This window comes from Myotis lucifugus, unplaced genomic scaffold, assembly GCF_000147115.1.
Source record: "Myotis lucifugus unplaced genomic scaffold, Myoluc2.0 scaffold_47, whole genome shotgun sequence".
Taxonomy (NCBI): domain Eukaryota; kingdom Metazoa; phylum Chordata; class Mammalia; order Chiroptera; family Vespertilionidae; genus Myotis; species Myotis lucifugus.
The window spans coordinates 2,149,029-2,168,025 of NW_005871095.1; the positions used below are offsets into that span (position 1 = coordinate 2,149,029).

General features: G+C 38.0%; 1 protein-coding gene across 2 annotated transcripts in view; it reads left to right on the top strand.

Moving 5' to 3' along the window:
• SFMBT2 (Scm like with four mbt domains 2) overlaps positions 1-18,997 on the top strand; it is a 206,900-nt gene that overhangs the window by 94,984 nt on the left and 92,919 nt on the right. Inside the window, exons 5-7 of one of the 2 annotated variants that reach the window (XM_014455527.2) lie at positions 8,349-8,437; positions 10,118-10,364; positions 17,730-17,827. In XM_014455527.2, coding sequence (XP_014311013.1) covers positions 8,349-8,437; positions 10,118-10,364; positions 17,730-17,827 — 434 coding nt within the window. The remainder of the gene's footprint in view (positions 1-8,348; positions 8,438-10,117; positions 10,365-17,729; positions 17,828-18,997) is intronic. The other variant, XM_023753558.1, reaches the window with a different exon arrangement.

Genomic DNA, 18,997 nt, shown 5'->3' on the forward strand with positions numbered 1-18,997 from the left:
GTTCCGGCGTAACTGTTAGGTCAGCGAGTTTGTCCATGATGACTGCAAGATACTGGTGCTTGCAGTTGGACCTGGCTGATTATCTCGAAGAACATGCTTCGAATTTTCTTGAACTTAACTTTAATAAGGAGGATTTCATGGCATATCATAAATATGTCAACTCTCAAGTGAGATGTTTACAGGTAATCATTCCATTTCTTTTCTCATGTTATTATTCATATTTAGTGTAAATCCTCTTCAATGAGGTGTATTTAAAGATGTGATTAGCATGTTAATCAGATTTGTATCTATTAAGAAAGTACTCGTCAGTTATGTATTTTTGCAAAGTATTACTCTTACAGTTTCATTCTAAAGGTAGTAACATTTCATGAGGTGTAGCTCTTGGGACAAACAGGAGTTTTTATTTTAAATTTTTCAAAATTTGCTTACCTAGCCATATAAATATTTAAAAGTAGACAAGAAGTAGCTTTGAGAAATCTGACATAGAGTCTAAGCTAAGGTTTTGTTGAGTAATTGTGTTTATGTCCTATATTTTTGAAATAATTTGTGTTTTGTTTTATTTGTTTTATTATTTTGTTTTATTTGTCTGTTTTATTCCCTTAATTATACATGTTTGCAAATATACTCTTTAATATATCTGTTACCAACTGTCTGTCTCAGAGTCTTTGAGTCTTATTTGTTGAATGAGGAAGAGAATAAATAGTTCCTTGGTTTTGGGAAGCACTAACTGAGATGCTGTGTGTGGAAGTGCTTGGCTCTGTTTGGCATATTAGAAACACTCAATTTTTTTTCTTCTAATCAGAATTGTGGTGTCTAATATATGTTGGGTTAGGGGGAGGATGATAAATTGCTTCACTTTTGAAAGCTATGTGGGAACATTTGTTGGGTTCTCTGTGCTAGGCACTAGGATAAACAATGATGATAAGATAGAGCGTGTTGTCCTTAAGGAATTTACAGTCCAGGGTTTAGGTTCACAGCAAGATTAAGAGGAAGGTACAGAGAGTTCCTGTACACACCCTGCCCTAACACAGTCAAGCCTCCCACATTATCAACCTCCCCTACAGAGTGGTACATTTGTTACAATTGATGAACCTCCATTGATGCATCCTCATCACATAGAGTCCATAGTTTATATATTTGGTTTCACTCTTGATGTAGTACATTCTGTGGGCTTGGACAAATGTATAATGACATGTATTCAGCATTATAGTATCGTACACAGTAGTTTCATAGCCCTAAAAATGCTCTGTGTTCCCGCTATTCATCCCTCCTACCCAACTAACCCCTGGCAACCACTTTTTACTGTTCCATAGTTTTGGCTTTTCTAGAACATCATATAGATGGAATCATACAGTATGTAGCCTTTTTTAGATTGACTTCTTTTACTTGTAACATGCATTTAATGTCCTTCTATATCTTTCTGTGCTTTGATAGCTCATTTACTTTTAGTGCTGAATCTTTCACTGTCTGGATGTGCGACAGTTTATTTATCCATTCTACTGAAGGACATCTTGCTTGCTTCAAGATTTGCCAATTAGAAGTAAAGCTGTGCTCTAAATACGTGTGCAGGTTTTTGTGTAGACATAAGTTTTCAACTCCTTTGTGTGAACACCAAGGAATACAATTGCTGATTGTATGGTAAGAGTATGTTTAGTTTTGTAAGAAACTACCAAACTGTCTTCCACAAAGTGGCTGTTCCGTTTTTCATTCTCACCAGCTGTGAATGAGAGTTCTTGTTGCTCCACATCCCTGCCAAAATTTGGTGGTGTTGGTGTTCTGGATTTCGGCCATTCTAATAGGCATGAACTGGTATCTCATTGTTTTACTTTGCTTTTCTCTGATGACATGATGTGAAGCATTTTGTCATGTAGTATTTGCCAACTGTATACCTTTTTTTTTTGGTGAGAAGTCTGTTGAGGGGTTTGGCCCTCTTTAAAATCACATTAGTTTTTTTTCCTTTTTGTTGAGTTTGAAGTGTTCTATATATTTTGAATAACAGTCCTTTATCAGATGTGTCTTTTGCAAATATTTTTTTCTCATTCTTTTTACATTGTCTTTCACGGAGCAGAAGTGTTTAATTTTAATGAAGTTCAACTTATCAATTTTTTTTCATAGATCATGCCTTGGGCGTTGTAGTTTAAAAGGCATCACCACACACAAGGTCACCTATGTTTTCTCCTGTATTATCTTCTAGGCTTTGCATTTAGGTCTGTGATCTATTTTTAGTTATTCTTCAGAAGGCTAATTTTTGTGTAAAATCTGTGTGTAGGTTCATTTTTTTGTACGTTGATGTCCAGTTCCCAGGACCATTTGTTGAAAAGACTGTCTTTGCGTCATTGTGCTCCTTTGTAAAGATCAATTGACAGTATACATGTAGGCTGTCTCTGGGGTGTCTGTTCTGTTCCACTGATCTGTTTGTCTATTCCTTTGCCAACACCACACTGCCCTGACTACTGTATCTTTATAGTAAATCTTGAAGTCAGGTAGTGTTAGTTCTCCTACTTTGTTCTTCTCCTTCAGTACTGTATTGGCTATTCTGGATCTTTATCTTCTCCATATAAACTTTAGACTCAGCTTGTCAGTATCCACCAAATAACTTGCTGGGATTTTGATTGGGATTGCACTGAATCTATAGGTCAAGATACAGTGATGGCGAACCTTTTTAGCTCGGTGTGTCAGCATTTTGAAAAACCCTAACTTAACTCTGGTGCCGTGTCACATATAGAAATTTTTTGATATTTGCAACCATAGTAAAACAAAGACTTATATTTTTGATATTTTTTTTATATATTTAAATGCCATTTAACAAAAAAAAAATCAACCAAAAAATGAGTTCACGTGTCACCTCTGACACGCATGTCATAGGTTTGCCATCACTGAGATAGATAGAAAGAAATGACATTGTGACAATATTGAGTCTATCCATGAGCATGGAATGTCTATTTATTTAATTTTTCTTTGATGTTGTCATAATTACCTCTTGCTCTCAGTCTTTTGTTTTTGTGTCTTTCAACTGACTGGGAGGACAATCTGCTTTATCACATTTACCAATGTAAATGTCAATGTCATCCACAAACATCCTCATTCAGGATAATGTTTGACTAAATATATGGGCACTGTGGCCTAGTCAAGTTGACACATCAAATAAACCATCATAGACAATAATGTGAAAATTTTTTTTTTTTTCAAATATATTTTATTGATTTTTTACAGAGAGGAAGGGAGAGAAATAGAGAGACATATACAAAGTGCGTGTTAATGTTAATTTTATGCAAACTTGTTTCTGTCTTTTTAAGACATACACCTAAGGGGAGCATTGGGGAAAATTTGAAAGGAAGTCATTTTGCAGCAACAATGAAAGTAACTTTACAAAAAGAAATAAGTCAAGTGTGTGTGTGTGTGTGTGTGTGTGTGTGTCTTATTCCATTGAACTACAGCCCTGGACCTTTGTGATATGTCAATTCAGTCTTGACAGTTTTGCTGTAGTGCGAGCCAATAAAAGACATGTAGCAAGTTTTTCCTAGTGGAGAATAAAAAGTGGCAGATTCTTTGGAAGGTTATTTTTTAAAGCAGGAAAATATTTAAAGCAATAGCAGAAATGTCTATAAAGTGAGATATTAGTAGCTAGAAAAGAATTGGAGAAAATTTGCGAGAATGAGAGAAAGTCCATACTCTAATGGACAAAAATCTTTTACCAGAGAACAATGATAAGGTTTTAAATTTCTTCTAATAGTTTTAGAGGCTTTTTATCTTCTGGGCTCTTAGAAACAGGATGTAGAGTAATGTGAGTTGTGTCTAGAGAATGCTATATATAGTTGATATTTGTATGGCTTTTGTTTTGTAAGTCTTGGGTGTTTCTAGTGCTAAGAGGTTCTGGGGTGCTTCAGAGAAAGCAGATGGTCCCTTAAGGATAAAGTATGGAGGTGTATGTAGTACCTTGTGTTTCTTTAATTTCTGGATGATGCCTTTGTCTGAAATGAACAGTATCCGTGTTGCCTAATGGACTCATATTGTGTACTAACTCCTAAGGAGAACTCTAGAGAAGTAGTATGTGTCTGCCCTAGCATATAAGACATTATTGCCATCTCAATTAAATGGGCAGGTCTCTGGCTTTTCGGGTTATGTATGCTGAAACTAAAGTCTTAAATGATAACTAATATCACACAAACAAATGAAACAAGGCAAATAAGAGAAAAAAATGGCAGTTCATTTGTGAATGCTGGTAATGTGCTATTGAGTTAAATCGTATTTTACTGAAAGGACCGTGTAATATCCATGGTAATAGTTGTTCTTCACCTGAATGCAATAAGTACTGTTTCAACAAAATATTAGTGAAGCAGATACAATTTATAGAACCATCTAATCTGTTAGTCCTTCCTTCCAGTGCCAAAATTTTATTAAACACCTACTATGTGCAGTTGTTATAGGTATTGGGTATACAGAAGTAACACAATGTATGTGGATGGTTCCTAGCCTCCTGGAGTGAACAGTCAGGTGGGAACTGTCATCAGACAAATGTATAAACATATAATCATAAAGTGCATTAAATTTATGAAGGGAAAGAATTTGAGCTTCCAGGAGAGAATGCAGTTGATTTTAGAAGTTAGCAGAGGTCAAGGAGGAAGTGATGGGTGAGATGATGAGGAGACGGGGAGAAAGTGTTTCATCGCAGAAGGAAGGGCGTGTGCAAAACCCTAATGGGGCCCAGTAGAAGAAGAGTTTAGAGAAATCCAGTGTGGACATCACAGGAAGATGAATGCAGAGGGACCCAGTCATGCAGGACATCGAGCCAGGCTGAAGAGCTTGAAATCTATTCTAAGATTCAAGGGCTGAGCAAAATGATCTCATGTCTTCTTTTTAAAGGCTCATGTTGCATATCATATACTAAGTTAGAGCTTTGCTATTTTTAACAAAGAATTAATATCTAATATAGACAGAGCTCCTAAAAGTCAACATTTTTTAAAAAAAGATATGTATATAGAAAAATGATCAAGGGATGTAAATAGTAAGTTCCCAGAAAAGAAATCTGAATTAACATAATGTTATGATTCTAAACCTCACTGATAATCAGGCAATTGAATCTGTGATTCTGAGGCTCAGAAAAGAGGTCTGGTTTGTAGAGAGAAATTGGCAGTTGATGGTATTGATGTGATTGAAGTCAGGCGAATGTATAAGATTGTCCATGGAAGACCACACTGTGAGAAGAAAGGAGAGCCGGCCCAGGACCAGTTTCTAAGTAACACGCTGAATCATAGGAAGTTGAGTAGAGGAGACCCCTAGAGGACACTGTGAGGGAGGAAGTGGTCATTTGTGTCAAATATCCAAGTAAGGCTTGAGAAGGCATTGGTGTGGGGATGTGCAGGTCTTTGGAGAAAAATGCAGTTCGGTGGTTTGGTAGTTTGTGGGGAGGAAGTTGACTGGGTTGAATGGTGGGTGGAGAGAAATCTTAGTGTAAGTTTGGTTTTGGAGGGGAGCAAAGAAATGGGGTATTGACTTGTCAGAAAAGAATGTTCAAAGTGATTTGTTAAAAAGGAAGGGTGGTTCTAGAACTTGTGGGTGATGGCGTGGCTCAGGTTTTTCCTTTATGCTGCAGTTATAGTTACTCTAGTTTCCCAAAGGCACAGATGGGGAGGCAGAATAAGGCAAAGATGGGGATGGTGGATAGCAGAGGATGGGAAAGTCCCTGGATCTGGGCAACAAGATTGGGAGTGGTGGTTTTTAGGGACGGAGAATAGACATGGAGGCAGGATGGCACCTTCAGGCAAGCGCCACTGTGTGTCCCTGATGGGGGCACTCCTTACTGCTGTTCCCCTAGATGGCATTGGATACATTCTGAGGAGCTGGCAAAAAATATTATGCAATTTCCCAAAATCCCCTCAGCAATACATTACTGCAAACTGATATTTACTGAGTTATTTGCCTTATTTAAACAGGCATAATAAAATACCATAAGAGCTTATTAGAATAAATTCACTTTTCAGTAAGATGTGACTTGTGTGAATTGTAGGAATAACTTACTGATGAAAGTAAAGTTATAAAGTAACTGCTCAAGCCAGATTGGAATATAAGTACGAAGAAATCTGGTTTGAATTCTGAGCTTTATGATTGCTGTCTCAACAGTGCTGCATTTCTTGTTTCGGGGTGCTTTGTGTGTAACAGCAAGAACGGAAGTTTGATTTGGATGAGGAAGAAATGTAGACTACAGGAACTTTATTGTGCTCTGCAGCGTCAATTAAAAAAAAGCATAAATAGCTGTGTGCGTAAACATTCATATTGATGTAAGCATTGTGTATCATCTATTCACTATTGATCTTGTTCTCATAAAAACATGAATAAGTGACTGTGGAATAATGATCTTTGTGCACCATGTATCCTGTTGTGTTAAAATATTATTGCTACTCGTATGCTTAGACAGAGAGATGGCATTTTACTACTATATAATGGGTAATCAATTTTATAATAATATGAAGAAACAGGAATAGAAGCTAAAAATGCATTGGATTCCCATAACAGTTTACATTAGAACTTCTTTTCCATAAGGTAGATTTTTGTGTGTGGGCTACCAGTTTGTCAGTGTTTCATGCTGTGATCATAATGGTGAAATTAGCATTAAAACCCACATTAGGGAAGGGAAATGAAAAGATTAGAAGGCTAAAAAGTTCCATCATATGCTGGAAGGAATTTTTATTCTAATTATAATGTTTCAAATTAATAAAATGCTGTGATTTTTATTCCCATGGTCATCATTTTGTATTCATGATCTGATGTACAAGTTTATTAAAAGTTTAATTTGGATTGCAATAAGTTATTAGCTCAATTACATCAGCTTGAGATTTTTTTTAAAAAAGTTAGCATGTTATTAAGTATTTGAGTGCATTAAAGAAGGAATGATTAGTTGCATTATTAAAGAACCCTTTAAAAAAATCTTTATTGTTGAAAGTATTACATATGTCCCTTTTTTCTCCCATTGACCCCTTAGAGCCCGTCCCAGGCCTTCACCACCCTATTGTCTGTGTCCATGGATTATGCATATATGCATACAAGTTTTTTGGTTGATCCCCCCCCCCTTTCCTCTGAGATTCCACAGTGTGTTGTTCTATGCTTCTATGTCTTTGGATTCAAAGAACACTTTTTACAAGGCTTGATTGATACTGTAAATGTGTGATAATTACTGGGGAGTTTATATTTATTTTCTCATTTAATGCTTACAACCGCCCAATGAAGGAGTCTCCATTAAAAGTCACATATGATGCCATAACAATGTGTAGAATGTTAAATAGCAAAGGCCTTTCTCTTAAGGGTTTGCATATATACTGTCCGAGGTTTTAATGACATAAATATTAAGTGGTCTAATTATGGAGAATATTCTGAGGTTCTTGTCTTTCCTATTTTAACCTAATGTTACCACTGTGAAAAGTCTGTCCTTTGCTTCCACCAGTTCTTAGGTAATGTCTTTGTTAAAGCCTGTACTTCATAGCAAAATAATGATACTGCCTTTTGTAATTATACAAGTATATTTGTACAACGGAAAAAGTGCTAAAGCTGAAATAGAATTTCCTAAGTACTAAGGAATGTGTGTGTCTCTGTGTATGTATAATTTTTATAAAATTCTTCACAAGTTTCATCTTTATCTGGGCTGTATTTATTATTAAGAAGAGGAATACTTATATCTATGTGCTTGAGCCCCAGTAGTATGTTACAGGGTCCATTGCACATAGTAGGAGCTTATCAGTCCTGTTGAATCCTCCTGTTTATGGGAACAATTTAATTCAAACCCTCTGAAAAATTAATGTAGGTTGTCTTTTAAAAATCTCCAAGGGAAGGAACCCTGTAGTCTTTTATTCTTAATAGTAAGTGCTTCCATTTATAATTTAAGATTCACTGTTTCCTCTTTTTTTCCTTAGCTTGTGCTGTTCCTGTCAATATGAAAGTCCCATCTTCCTCTTCTCTGCCTCTATAAGCCTTTTGTGTAATTCAGAGCCTGGATTTATTTTCTCACCTGGGAAACTTTCTCTGATTCTGCCAGCCCTCATTGATCTCTTTCTTCTTGGAACCAACTGAATTACATACTTTATAATATCTTTGTTGTTCTCAGAAGTTTCTAAATAGTTTTCAAGACTTTAGAACCTCCTATTTAATCTCCTCAGGCCCAGCAAAATTTAAGCACCTGGTGGGTATGAAGTCACCCATTGTTGATAGATTTGCTGTTGTGATTTTAGTACTTAAGATTGGTGCTTAAAATTAAGAGAAATATTGAAGTAACACTCATATACAGCAAAGTGCTGTCCTTTTAAGTTTATTTGATAATTGAGTGGTGTTGAAGTGTTTTCTCTTCTTTGTTTCACCAGCAATCAAAGAAAAGTACACAGACTGGACAGAATTTCTCATTCGTGACTTGACTGGTTCCCGGACAGCACCTGCTAACCTTCTGGAAGGTGTATGTATTATTGTTTACAGCTATTCTATGTCTGAAGCATCAGTTACATGAACTCAAACCTAACGGCACCTTTGCATATATCCTTCCGCAGGTACATGCGTACACACAGGTATCTATATTCAAAGAGCCTAACATTGTTTTTTCCTAAGTTACTTAGGTTTCTGATTCTAATGGCATTGAAAAATCTTCATCTGTGCTACAGTCAATAAATGGGGAATTTGCTTCTATGTGAACACATTTTAAAATAATACTATGTTAGAACATCTCACTATCTTATATGTTTAAGCCTCTATCCTTTATTAGTGTATGTAAATAAAATCCTGAAGAATAACTGTTTTGTACAGGTGAAACTAGTATAGTCTGGGAGCATATTGATAAATGGTTTCATTAACTATTCCATTCCGGATGCATAACCCAAAGGTTTATATGCACATGATAAGTAATAATTGAATTAACCTCCTCTCTTATAAAAACAAGAGGACAAATGACTAACCATATTTAAATATGATTAAGGTAATTTATGGTACTGAAAAAAATAGTTAAATCTGAAATCTTGATGGTTCATTTGTAAATAATTTTATGATGAAACATTTTATTTTTATATTCCTGTTCTATTATATATAGTAAAAGGTGTGTTGTAGATAATTATTGTGTTACCATATATGTTTCAAGAATGCCCTTGAAAAAGGGGAAAACACAATGAATAACAAGGAATACAATGTGGATGTTGACAATATCATTATTCTCTTAACCTTAACAATAAGTTTCCCTCCTGTCATAAAAGATATTGATACTTTGGAACACCATTGTCTGACATATTAAGTTATAGGGTTTGGTTCTGTGAAGATTTTGCCTAGTGTATTTGTTTATCTTAATGGCTACTAATTTAATTGTTTGGTTAACAAATCAAAATGATGGTTGTTGACCCTTTTGAAAGGACAAATTGTATTACTCTTTAGGTTTTTTTTTTTAAAACACATTTGCCTACAAGCCTGACTGAACAAACACCCTTTTCTTATGCTAACATATGCTAAGAAGGTTGCTTATATAGGGCAGTAAGTACATTTATTCTCTAAACCAACTATCAGGTTAAATGTAGACACAGCTTTACATAATATTCTAATTTAGTATATATCATTATGTATCAAACATGTTATCTACACATGTTCATGCTTTATGCACATATTCAAAGTATGAGAGGGTCTTGATTACTATAGCAGTGGCCATTGTAAGATACATGTCTGTTGAGTCCCAGTATAAACTTACAGTCTCATGTTTGATATATCTGTCTATTAGAAAAGTAGACATTCTGCTACCACACGTTTTCTAGCTCAAGGCAAATTTCGGTATAACTCTTCTTAAAAGTGTACTCATTTCTAACAAATGCAATTTTATCTGGGAAGGGTATTTGTTTGGTGAGAACATAGCACAAACTGTTATTTCCTATTGACTTGTGATTTTTGTTGTTGGACAGAGTTGGGTAAATGGAAGTGTGTGTGGGAGGAGAGGGAAGGGGAGGGGGCGAGGGCTGTGGAAAGGATGGGGGTGGAGGGAAACACCAGACTGTTTGCCAATAGCTTGGATGATGGTGTGAAAAAATATTATCTTCTGCTGTCATCTGTTTCCATGAGAACCTTAAAATAAAGTTTAAAATAAGGAGTTTTGCTTCTGTTTAAACAGCCTCTGCGAGGGAAAGGCCCTATAGACCTCATTACAGTTGATTCCTTAATAGAACTTCAGGATTCTCAGAACCCTTTTCAGTACTGGATAGTTAGTGTGATTGAAAATGTTGGAGGAAGATTACGCCTTCGCTATGTGGGATTGGAGGACACTGAATCCTATGACCAGTGGTTGTTTTACTTGGATTACAGACTTCGACCAGTTGGTTGGTGTCAAGAGAATAAATACAGAATGGACCCACCTTCAGGTAAGGGCCAAAGCTTTTGCTGTTGTGAATTATATGAGAAAAAGATGTGCTATCTTTTTGGATGTGTCTCTGGAAATTTTTGAGCTCTTTGGTATCTTGTATATCTGAGTATGTGAATGTTAAGCCTTTTAACTCAAGAGTATTTTCTATAGAGAATGAAACCCAAGACCTCAATTAGTAGTGTTCAAAAGGAGAAAGTTGTGTTGGAGGCTGTGAAGAAGTTCATCTAGTTCCTTTGGAATCACTGGTTCAAAAATGAAAAGACAATAGATTACGATTTGTTATATTCTCCCTCTTTCTTTGGGGGTTTTGATAGTCTTGCAAGGAGATTCCCAAATCTCCATCTGTCCATCCATCCATTCATGCATGCGTCTGTCCATCCATCCATCCATCCATCCATCCATTCATCCATATGTTTTCCATCCATTCATCCATATGTTTTCCATCTATCCATGCATCCATCCACCCATTCATCCATATCCAAAACAAATGCTTATCATTATATAATCTGTTCTGACCTGGAAATAGCAAAGAGGAAAAAAAATCACCATGCTTTTCCTCTTGACATATCAGATATTTTAATTAGCTTCAAATGCACTGCCAAGTGACTTTCTCTAGACTTAACTGGATGGAATAGTACATTATGCTTTCTGACACACCTAACTGGGCAGTAATCTTAGTGTTTACAAATAATAATTCTTGAATGTTTACTGTGTGCCAGGTGATTTTACATCTGCTATGCTTTTTATTTTTATTCCAAAAAAAGTACTGCTTGCTTTTTGTGAATATTTCCTTTTACAGCAGAAAAAATTCAGACTGGGTTTAAGCTACTTGTCCAAGCTACTTGTAGGGGGATGCACTGTAATTAAATCCCAAGTCTCTTGCCCATTCCATTCCTCCTGCTGCCCCTTACTGGCCTCGCCAAACTTTGGATGGGTAGCCTCAGAACAAATTGTTGGATTCTTACAGAATTAATGATGCCAAGGAAGAAATCTGTATTTCTTCTAGAAATGCTGACCTTCATTCTGGTGAATTTTGCAGGTATACAGGAAGAAAGACTTGGCTCTTTGCTTTATTAAAATTGCCAGAGTTTTTCCTCTTGTATTAGTTGTCATTGTTGGTCGTGAGTAAATGAAGTTGAGGCATTACATTTCCTATTTCTGACACTCAGGGGCTTTAATTGAAAAAAAACTTCCTGGTTCTGTATCTCATGAGCTTGCATTTGTGTTGAATTTGACAGGCGTATAGACATGTAACACGGTATTTTATGAGTGTTATTGTTGTCAACGTTTTGAGAAGCAGCCAAGAAATCCATTTATACCCTGAGTAATTTTGGACTTTGATGACAAACAGGGCTTGCCAGCTTCTGAGGAGAGATCTAAGCTCCTGTTTGCCTCCAGAGTCATAACGCTGTAGGAGAAACTTACTTTGTGTGGAGAGCTGGGTGTATAAATCTTAGCTTAGTATCTAATTGCTTTATAAATTTTAGGGGCAACATGTATTTGCCAGTGTAAAAACTTATAGCAAAGCAAAGGATTACTAGTAGCTTCTTAGGTTCTCTGAAGTGTCCCTATCCTGTGAAATCCTGGGACTCAAAGCAAGAATGGAGTGTCAAGGTAGAAACTTAGGAAACATTTGCATATGAGAGCTCTTCTCTTTTACATAATTTGTTGTTTTTATAAGAACAAAGTGTGTTTATTTGTTTTAGTAATTTTCTGGACAGGAGTTGTCCATTTCATTGAAGAGTTTGTGTGAGTCTTTAAAGACTTTGGGAAAGGCATTTCTCAGCAAGAAGTTATTTTCCCAACATTTAAATTGTCAACAAGAAAAGTTATGTATGAGAAGACAAAAATAAAAGCTAAAGGACACTCAAACTTGTGACTTTTAGTTTTTCAAATGCAGTGGCTACAAGATGAAAACTGATTCCCTTACCTTATTCAGCAGAACAACCTCCCAGGGAGGCAGTTGTTACCACTTCTTACACATGGCATCAGAACCCAGGACTCTGGGTTTGGGGAAATTGATTTCAAGTCCCAGTGTGAGTTGTAAAACTTATATGGTAGTACTATTTCCTTAACTGAAATATAGGTGGGAATAAAATTTCAGACTTGCATAGAAAATATTAGGCTTTTTTTATTCCCAATACCCTTAAATAAATAAAAAGTGTTCTGCATTAACTGGTGGTGAGAAGCAGAATTGGGAGGGGTGGGGAGAAGGTATACTTTGAGATAAGCCCTGGTGAGTTCTCCCTGCTCTCAGTGCCCTCTGTGCTGTGCCCCTCTAAGCCCACCACCATTGCTAAAAGTAATCACAGATCTTCTTGTAGTTTTACTTTGCTTGCTACTTTTTAAAGGGCACAATATTTCTCAACTGTTCAGTGCAAATAGAGGTAAGAGACTTACCTAGGAAGGTAGCCCTCAAAACTGAAGGAAGAGGTGCTGGGTTTTACACTGTCCCCAGTGAGAAACCTATAGCCATTGCACCTTTTTTTTTCTGCCGAGAATCAGAGGAAATGGTTTGGGTGGGGAGGATAGAAAGAGGGAAAGAAGCCACCCCACTCCACTCACACACACAGCTGTCACTCACACACACTGTCAAGGTGTCACGCAGGTGCGAACAGAGCAGGCTGAATCTAGCCTCAGTGAACAAAGGGTAAAAGGAAGAGAAAATGGTAAGATGCGAATATTCATGGAAGGGGCAGAGGCTTCCTAAGGTCCAAGTGAGTCAGCCTTTATGATGAGAGGACTGGCAGCCCGGGCAGTGCCTTGACTTCTGTGCTGAACGGAAGGGAAACTGTAGAGCTTCTCCAGCCTCATATCCCCAACACATGCCACTCATTTATTTTCCAGCAATTGGTCCTCTCTTCCCGGGGCTTACAAGCATTTGAGAATGCTGTTGGTGTGGCCCAGTTCTTCACTTCATCGCCATCATGAGAGGGTTTTACCACCCACTTTAACTGCAAGTTGGTGCCTTATAAACTGCTAACTCCCCAGTATCTGGCTCAGTGCCTGGCACATAGTAGGTGCTCAGGAAATATTTGGGTGATATGAATTGACTGAATAAAAAGTCAGATATGTCTATAGAGAAGAAAGGAACTAGCCAAGTCCACCTTCTAGGGGCCAGAATAATTGGCAGGGTTTGGGGAAGGAATTTGTAGGGAAGGGCTCAGAGTAAAGACACCCCCAAAATGATGATGATGACTGTAGTGTCCTCTTTGCTCTTGATATGTTAGGAGCGCTTTTGAAAACAGGGTCAGAGCAAGTACTGGTGCTCTAGGACATATGAGATGTGCAGGAATATGGTCTGTGAAGTCCATGAAAGTTTTTGTTCTTTTAAAAGGACCCATGAATGACTCAGATGGAAAAACCTGGCAAAATAGAAAGAACATGGACTTGGAGTCAGGGTTTGTTAGCTTTTCCTTTTGTTTCTGTCACTAGCTACAGTGCCCCTGGGCAAGTGACTTTACCTTTTGAACCTCAGTTTCCTCATCTGTATAATGGGGATAGTTATATGTCTACTGCCTGCTGAGTGTTATAGGTATCCCAGGTGATTGTCATTTACTATTGGTATTCAATCTGTGGTCAGGTATTATGGTTATATCCGGTTCTCTAAGAAACTTAAGTCATTGATGTTGGGTCATTTGGAGGCCCCACCTGCTTTCATATTTCTGGATATTTAGAAAGCAAGATAGAGTTACATGTGTTCTTGCAGAAGCTAAGAAGATAAAATATTTAGTTTTCTTTAAATCTCTACTTCTAAAATTTTTTTCCTTCAAAATCTTTATGTGAACCTTTACAATTTTTTTCTTAATTATTTTAGATAGATCCTGCAGTCAGCAAGTTTTTGCATCTAACTTAACTCCTTCTTGTCTGAACCTCTTAGTCCCAAAAGAACTGTTGCTTTCAGTATTAGTCAGCTCAGGCTGCCAAAACAAAGTGCCATAAACTGGTGGCTTAAGCAACACAAATTATTTTCTCCCAGTTGTGGAGAATGGAATTCAAAGATTAAGGTGTCAGCATGGTTGGGTCTGGTCAGGATTCTCTTTCTGGCTTGTAGACGGCCTCCTTCTTGCTCTTTCCTCACATGGCTTCCTGTGTGTGTGTGTGTGTGTGTGTGTGTGTGTGTGTGTGTGTGTGTAGGAGGTGGGAGAGAAAATGCTTTTGGTCTCCTCTTTTAAAGGGCTCTAATTTCATCATGGGACTCCACCCTCATGACCTCACCTAACCCAGTTTCCTCCCAAAGGCGCCATCTCCAAATACTGTCACATGGGGGTTAGGATTTCAACACATTAATTTTGAGAGGACACAAACATTCAGCCCATAACACTTTCCAGTGTCTGTTAACAACCCTAGATTAGTCTTCCCTCACTGGTCAGAACCTGGTGGAGAGGGAAGGAGTGGAGGTTTCGGGGTGTGTGGGAGAAAGGCATCTGTCCTCAAGGTGATTTTGTGCACTCCGCTTCCTACAGCACTTACTGCGAGTCAGCCTGCCAAACACTTGCACAAAGGGAAATCGCCTCATATTCACTTAGCTTCTAGTTAAAGATGAATCAGGACAGATTTTAATTGCTTTATGACTTCCCCACCAATAGAAATTGACATGATACACTCTATTAAATTACCTGCAACACGATCATTTTAATAAAAGGTTTTATGTTCTTTTAAGGGTGCTATTTATTGTCCATAAACTGGCCAATATAACCATGCGCCTCTCATCTAATGAAATGCACACATGGAATATGGTTTTCTGCTTATTGAAACCACTAGGTGTTTAGCTTTTGCAGGTGTTGAGCATACTGACAAACTGAAGTTGATTTTCACCTTTTAAGAGAAGAAGTGTGCCTTGCCATGGGGTTAAATTCCATGTTAGGATTTACCATCCTCAGAAAGAAGACAAAGAATAAGATTGTAGGACAGAGGCAAAAATCATGTGGAACCCGGGTTTTTCAGTCCATGTTGTGTGCTATAACAGAACTCTACAGATGAGGGGGCTTATAAACAACACGTCTGCCAGTGCTGGAGGCTGGAAGTCCAAGATCAAGTCAAGGGCCGATTTGGTGTCTGGTGAGGCCCTGTTCCCTGGTTCATAGATGGCGGTCTTATGTGTCCTCACATGGTACAAGGGGTTAGGGTGTGTGTGTGTGTGTGTGTGTGTGTGTGTGTGTGTGTGTGTTTATAAGGGCACTAATGCCAACCTGAGGGCTCCACCCTCATGACCTGATACCGCCCAAAGGCTCCACCTCTGAATTCCACATTGGGGGTCAGGATTTCAACATAGGGATCTGGGAGCAGGGATGCAAACATTCCGTTCGTTACACAGGGCTTCTTGTTACATTTGTCTTGGTTTGGTGGGAGAGAGATGGCATCTGGTGACTGAGGGCTCAGCTTTCTGGGTGACTTGGTGAGCATCTGGGATGACTTGGGGTCTGCACATCACTTCCCTTAGTTCTGGTAGTTTGGATCTAACCCTGGCCATTTGGGTTTTCATTGTTCCCAACACTGAGTCTTTTTTTTTACCACTCTTCTTTTACCCTCTTATCTCTCCCCCACCCCCCTTTAAAGCTCAGGGCATCAACACGGTTGACTTTTCTCTCTCTTTTTCCGCACACCCTTTATGCCTACAGACCTTTCCTTTGGTCTTGTCTTTGGAAATCGCAATCCTTTCTTGTGACTCGGTTCTCCTTTTACTACCTTGCTAAGGTGGAACTCCCTACCAACTTTCTTCCAGGTCCCTGGGAGAGTGAATGTGTTGTCTCCTCAGGAGTGCAGGCTCTTGCTTATTGCTAACCTCCGTGCCCTATTGAGTGGCTGCAGTGGGTGTCCTCTGGGCTTTGTCCACTGGAGACCTCAGAATTGCCATCCCCTTCACTGAGATTTTGATGCCAGGCCCCTGAGCCGAACCACCGGGGCACTCCAAGCAATCCTTCCACCTATCATGGGAGTATTTATGGATTTCTGTGAACTCCTCTCTTTTTCTCCTTTGTGGGACCCTGTGATAAGCCATTTCTCACACAGTACCCGCTTCTCACCTGGGAGGTTAGAAGAATCATTTATTCTTCTCTGCAGAGGTATTATTGGGGCCCCACTGTGTTCCCCCAAGTATGCTAGGCACTCCTAAGGAGAATCACATTCTATTTTTGTTCCGATATAGAAATGCCAAATTGGGGGGAAAAATTCCCAGAGGTAGAAGACGATAAATGAAATGCTAGAAAGGATTCTAGACACTCTACACAATGGAACCTATTTAGTCATTAATACCCCTTTCTGTGCCTTTGTGTAACTGACAGTGAATGATGTGGGCAGAGCATTGATGACTTGGCTAGTTCTGGCAACATCCTTTGCCCACCATAATTAGGGTAGTCTGAAAAGACTAAATAAACTGCTAAAACACAGGGGTTTCAAGCTCAAGGTGAGTTCAGAAGTGGTGAGAATCAAAATATATGGCACCATGCTAAAAAGCAGACATGCAAGAAATTAAAAATATAGCCCCAAAGGTTTAATGTTGCCTTTTAACTGTACTTAGATTCATATTCACATCCTAACTGTCTGTCTGAGGTAGCTGGGGTTGATATAGGGAAGATATAAACATATCTACTTCAAGTGAGTGCTTCTGCAAATCTTGTTTTGATAAGGTCTTAAATCTGTTGAGATCAGATCATAAAATTCCCCCGCAGTTTCAGCCATCGGTGAACAACAAACAGTGCGCAACCAATTTTTTCTTTTAATTTTGCATTCAGACAGTGTAACCTCCATTTGTAAATCTCTCTCCCCCTGCTGCATGGGGAAAACTGTGGGCGACATGTGGTGCATTTGCAACATATCAAGTGTAAATATTAAACTTGGTTGGTAAATTTTAATTTACCTTTTAATAATTTTCTGACTTACATGGACTATTTTTAGCATATGAGAGCTTAGGGACTTAGTGAAAAATATGCTGTAATAACTGAAAATGCCAGGCAAGAGTCATTTCTAGTTTAGCCATTTATCAGATAATAAGTTCTTCATCAGTGGATATTACTTCCCAGGTAATATACGGAATTTGGGGCAGTGGATGGCTGAAGATGTTGCTAATGTGATTTATACCATTAAATTACTTACAGAATGCCAACAGAATACATACAAATGTTTCCTGAAGAAGAGCCCTATTAAGTTTATTCTTCATTTCTGAAAGCAGAATCCCAAGTTGCTATTTAACTTCAGAAAATCCCTTTAGCAGGTGGCCTTTTATGGCGGACAGGGTGTGAATACTTGTGGTTGCTGAGCATACTGGCTTATTATGAAATCCTGGGAAGATTAAATTCAAGAAAGAACCACCCAGTAGAACATTTTAGTCCTTTAACTCTTACGTGGTTTGCTGTTGATACAGAAATCTATCCTTTGAAGATGGCCTCTGAATGGAAATATGCTCTGGAAAAATCCCTTATTGATGCTGCAAAGTTTCCTCTTCCAATGGAAGTATTTAAGGTAAGATGGGAATTCATTGCAATTTATCTACTCTTGTTCAAGAATAAACGGGGAGAGGGGGAGGGAGCTTCCTATATCAAATCACTTCCCACTATTTAAAAAGCTACCTTCTTGGCCAGTTTCCATTTTAAATGTTTTGCTATGCTTTGTAATCTTCACAAAGACTTATATTACAAGATAGGATTTGAAAATTTTTTTAGGTTTACTGTTTTTTTCCGTAATGTATCTCATTTTCACTTCTTCTTACCAAAGAAACAAAGAAAATAGAGCAAGTCTCTTTTTGGTATTTGTTTAGTAAAAATAATAGAAACTGATGCTTGTCTTGATGGTTCAATTTCCTTGATGGCTCAGGAAACAGTGTGTGAGTACCTATTGGGTGTTAGGTACTCCTACTTCTAGGAGTGATAGAATATGAAAGGAAGATACCCCGACAGAAATGTATGGTCAGGTTCTCAACACTTTTAAAATCATGCCTAAAACTTATGTGAAGTAGAATATTAAGTTACCGGCTGGAATGATCTACTCAGGTCAGAGGAAGCCATAAAACAACCTCTTCTTATTCGGAACTTGAACATGTGGGAAAGCTGCATCCCCCGTTCTTCCCTTGAACACTCAGTGTGGTTGCAGAAGGCTTACATAGGCGGGCTTTTCGGTTCCGAGGGCTCATTTCTGCTGGGCCATGGAAGTTTCATCTGGAAAATGAAATTAAAATGTTGTGTAGGTACCACATGCAGCAAGAGTTTAAGGCTGGGCTGGGCCATTGGCATCCTGAATGTTACTTATACTGAAGTCTTCACCCAGCATTTTATCCTGTCACAGCAAATCCCGAGCCTTCTTGCTCAGCACTTTTCATGCTTGTATCATTGGACTTACAAAGACCTCTTTTGAAACTAGCCATAGAATTGTGTTCTGAGGTTTAATTGAATGATGACCTTTACAGTATTTTGAACCTACTATACTAGAGGAACAGTCTAAAGATAATATGTTGTTAGCAATAGTGATCACTGACAATGAACATTATCTTGGGATTTTTTTTTTTTTTGCTAATTGACCAAATAACTCTTATTTCTCTCTCCCCTCCCTGCCTCTCTGTGTCCCTCCCTCCCTCCCTCTCTCTTCTGATAATATCCTCTCCTGCAGAAAATAATAATAATAATAATAATAAAGAAA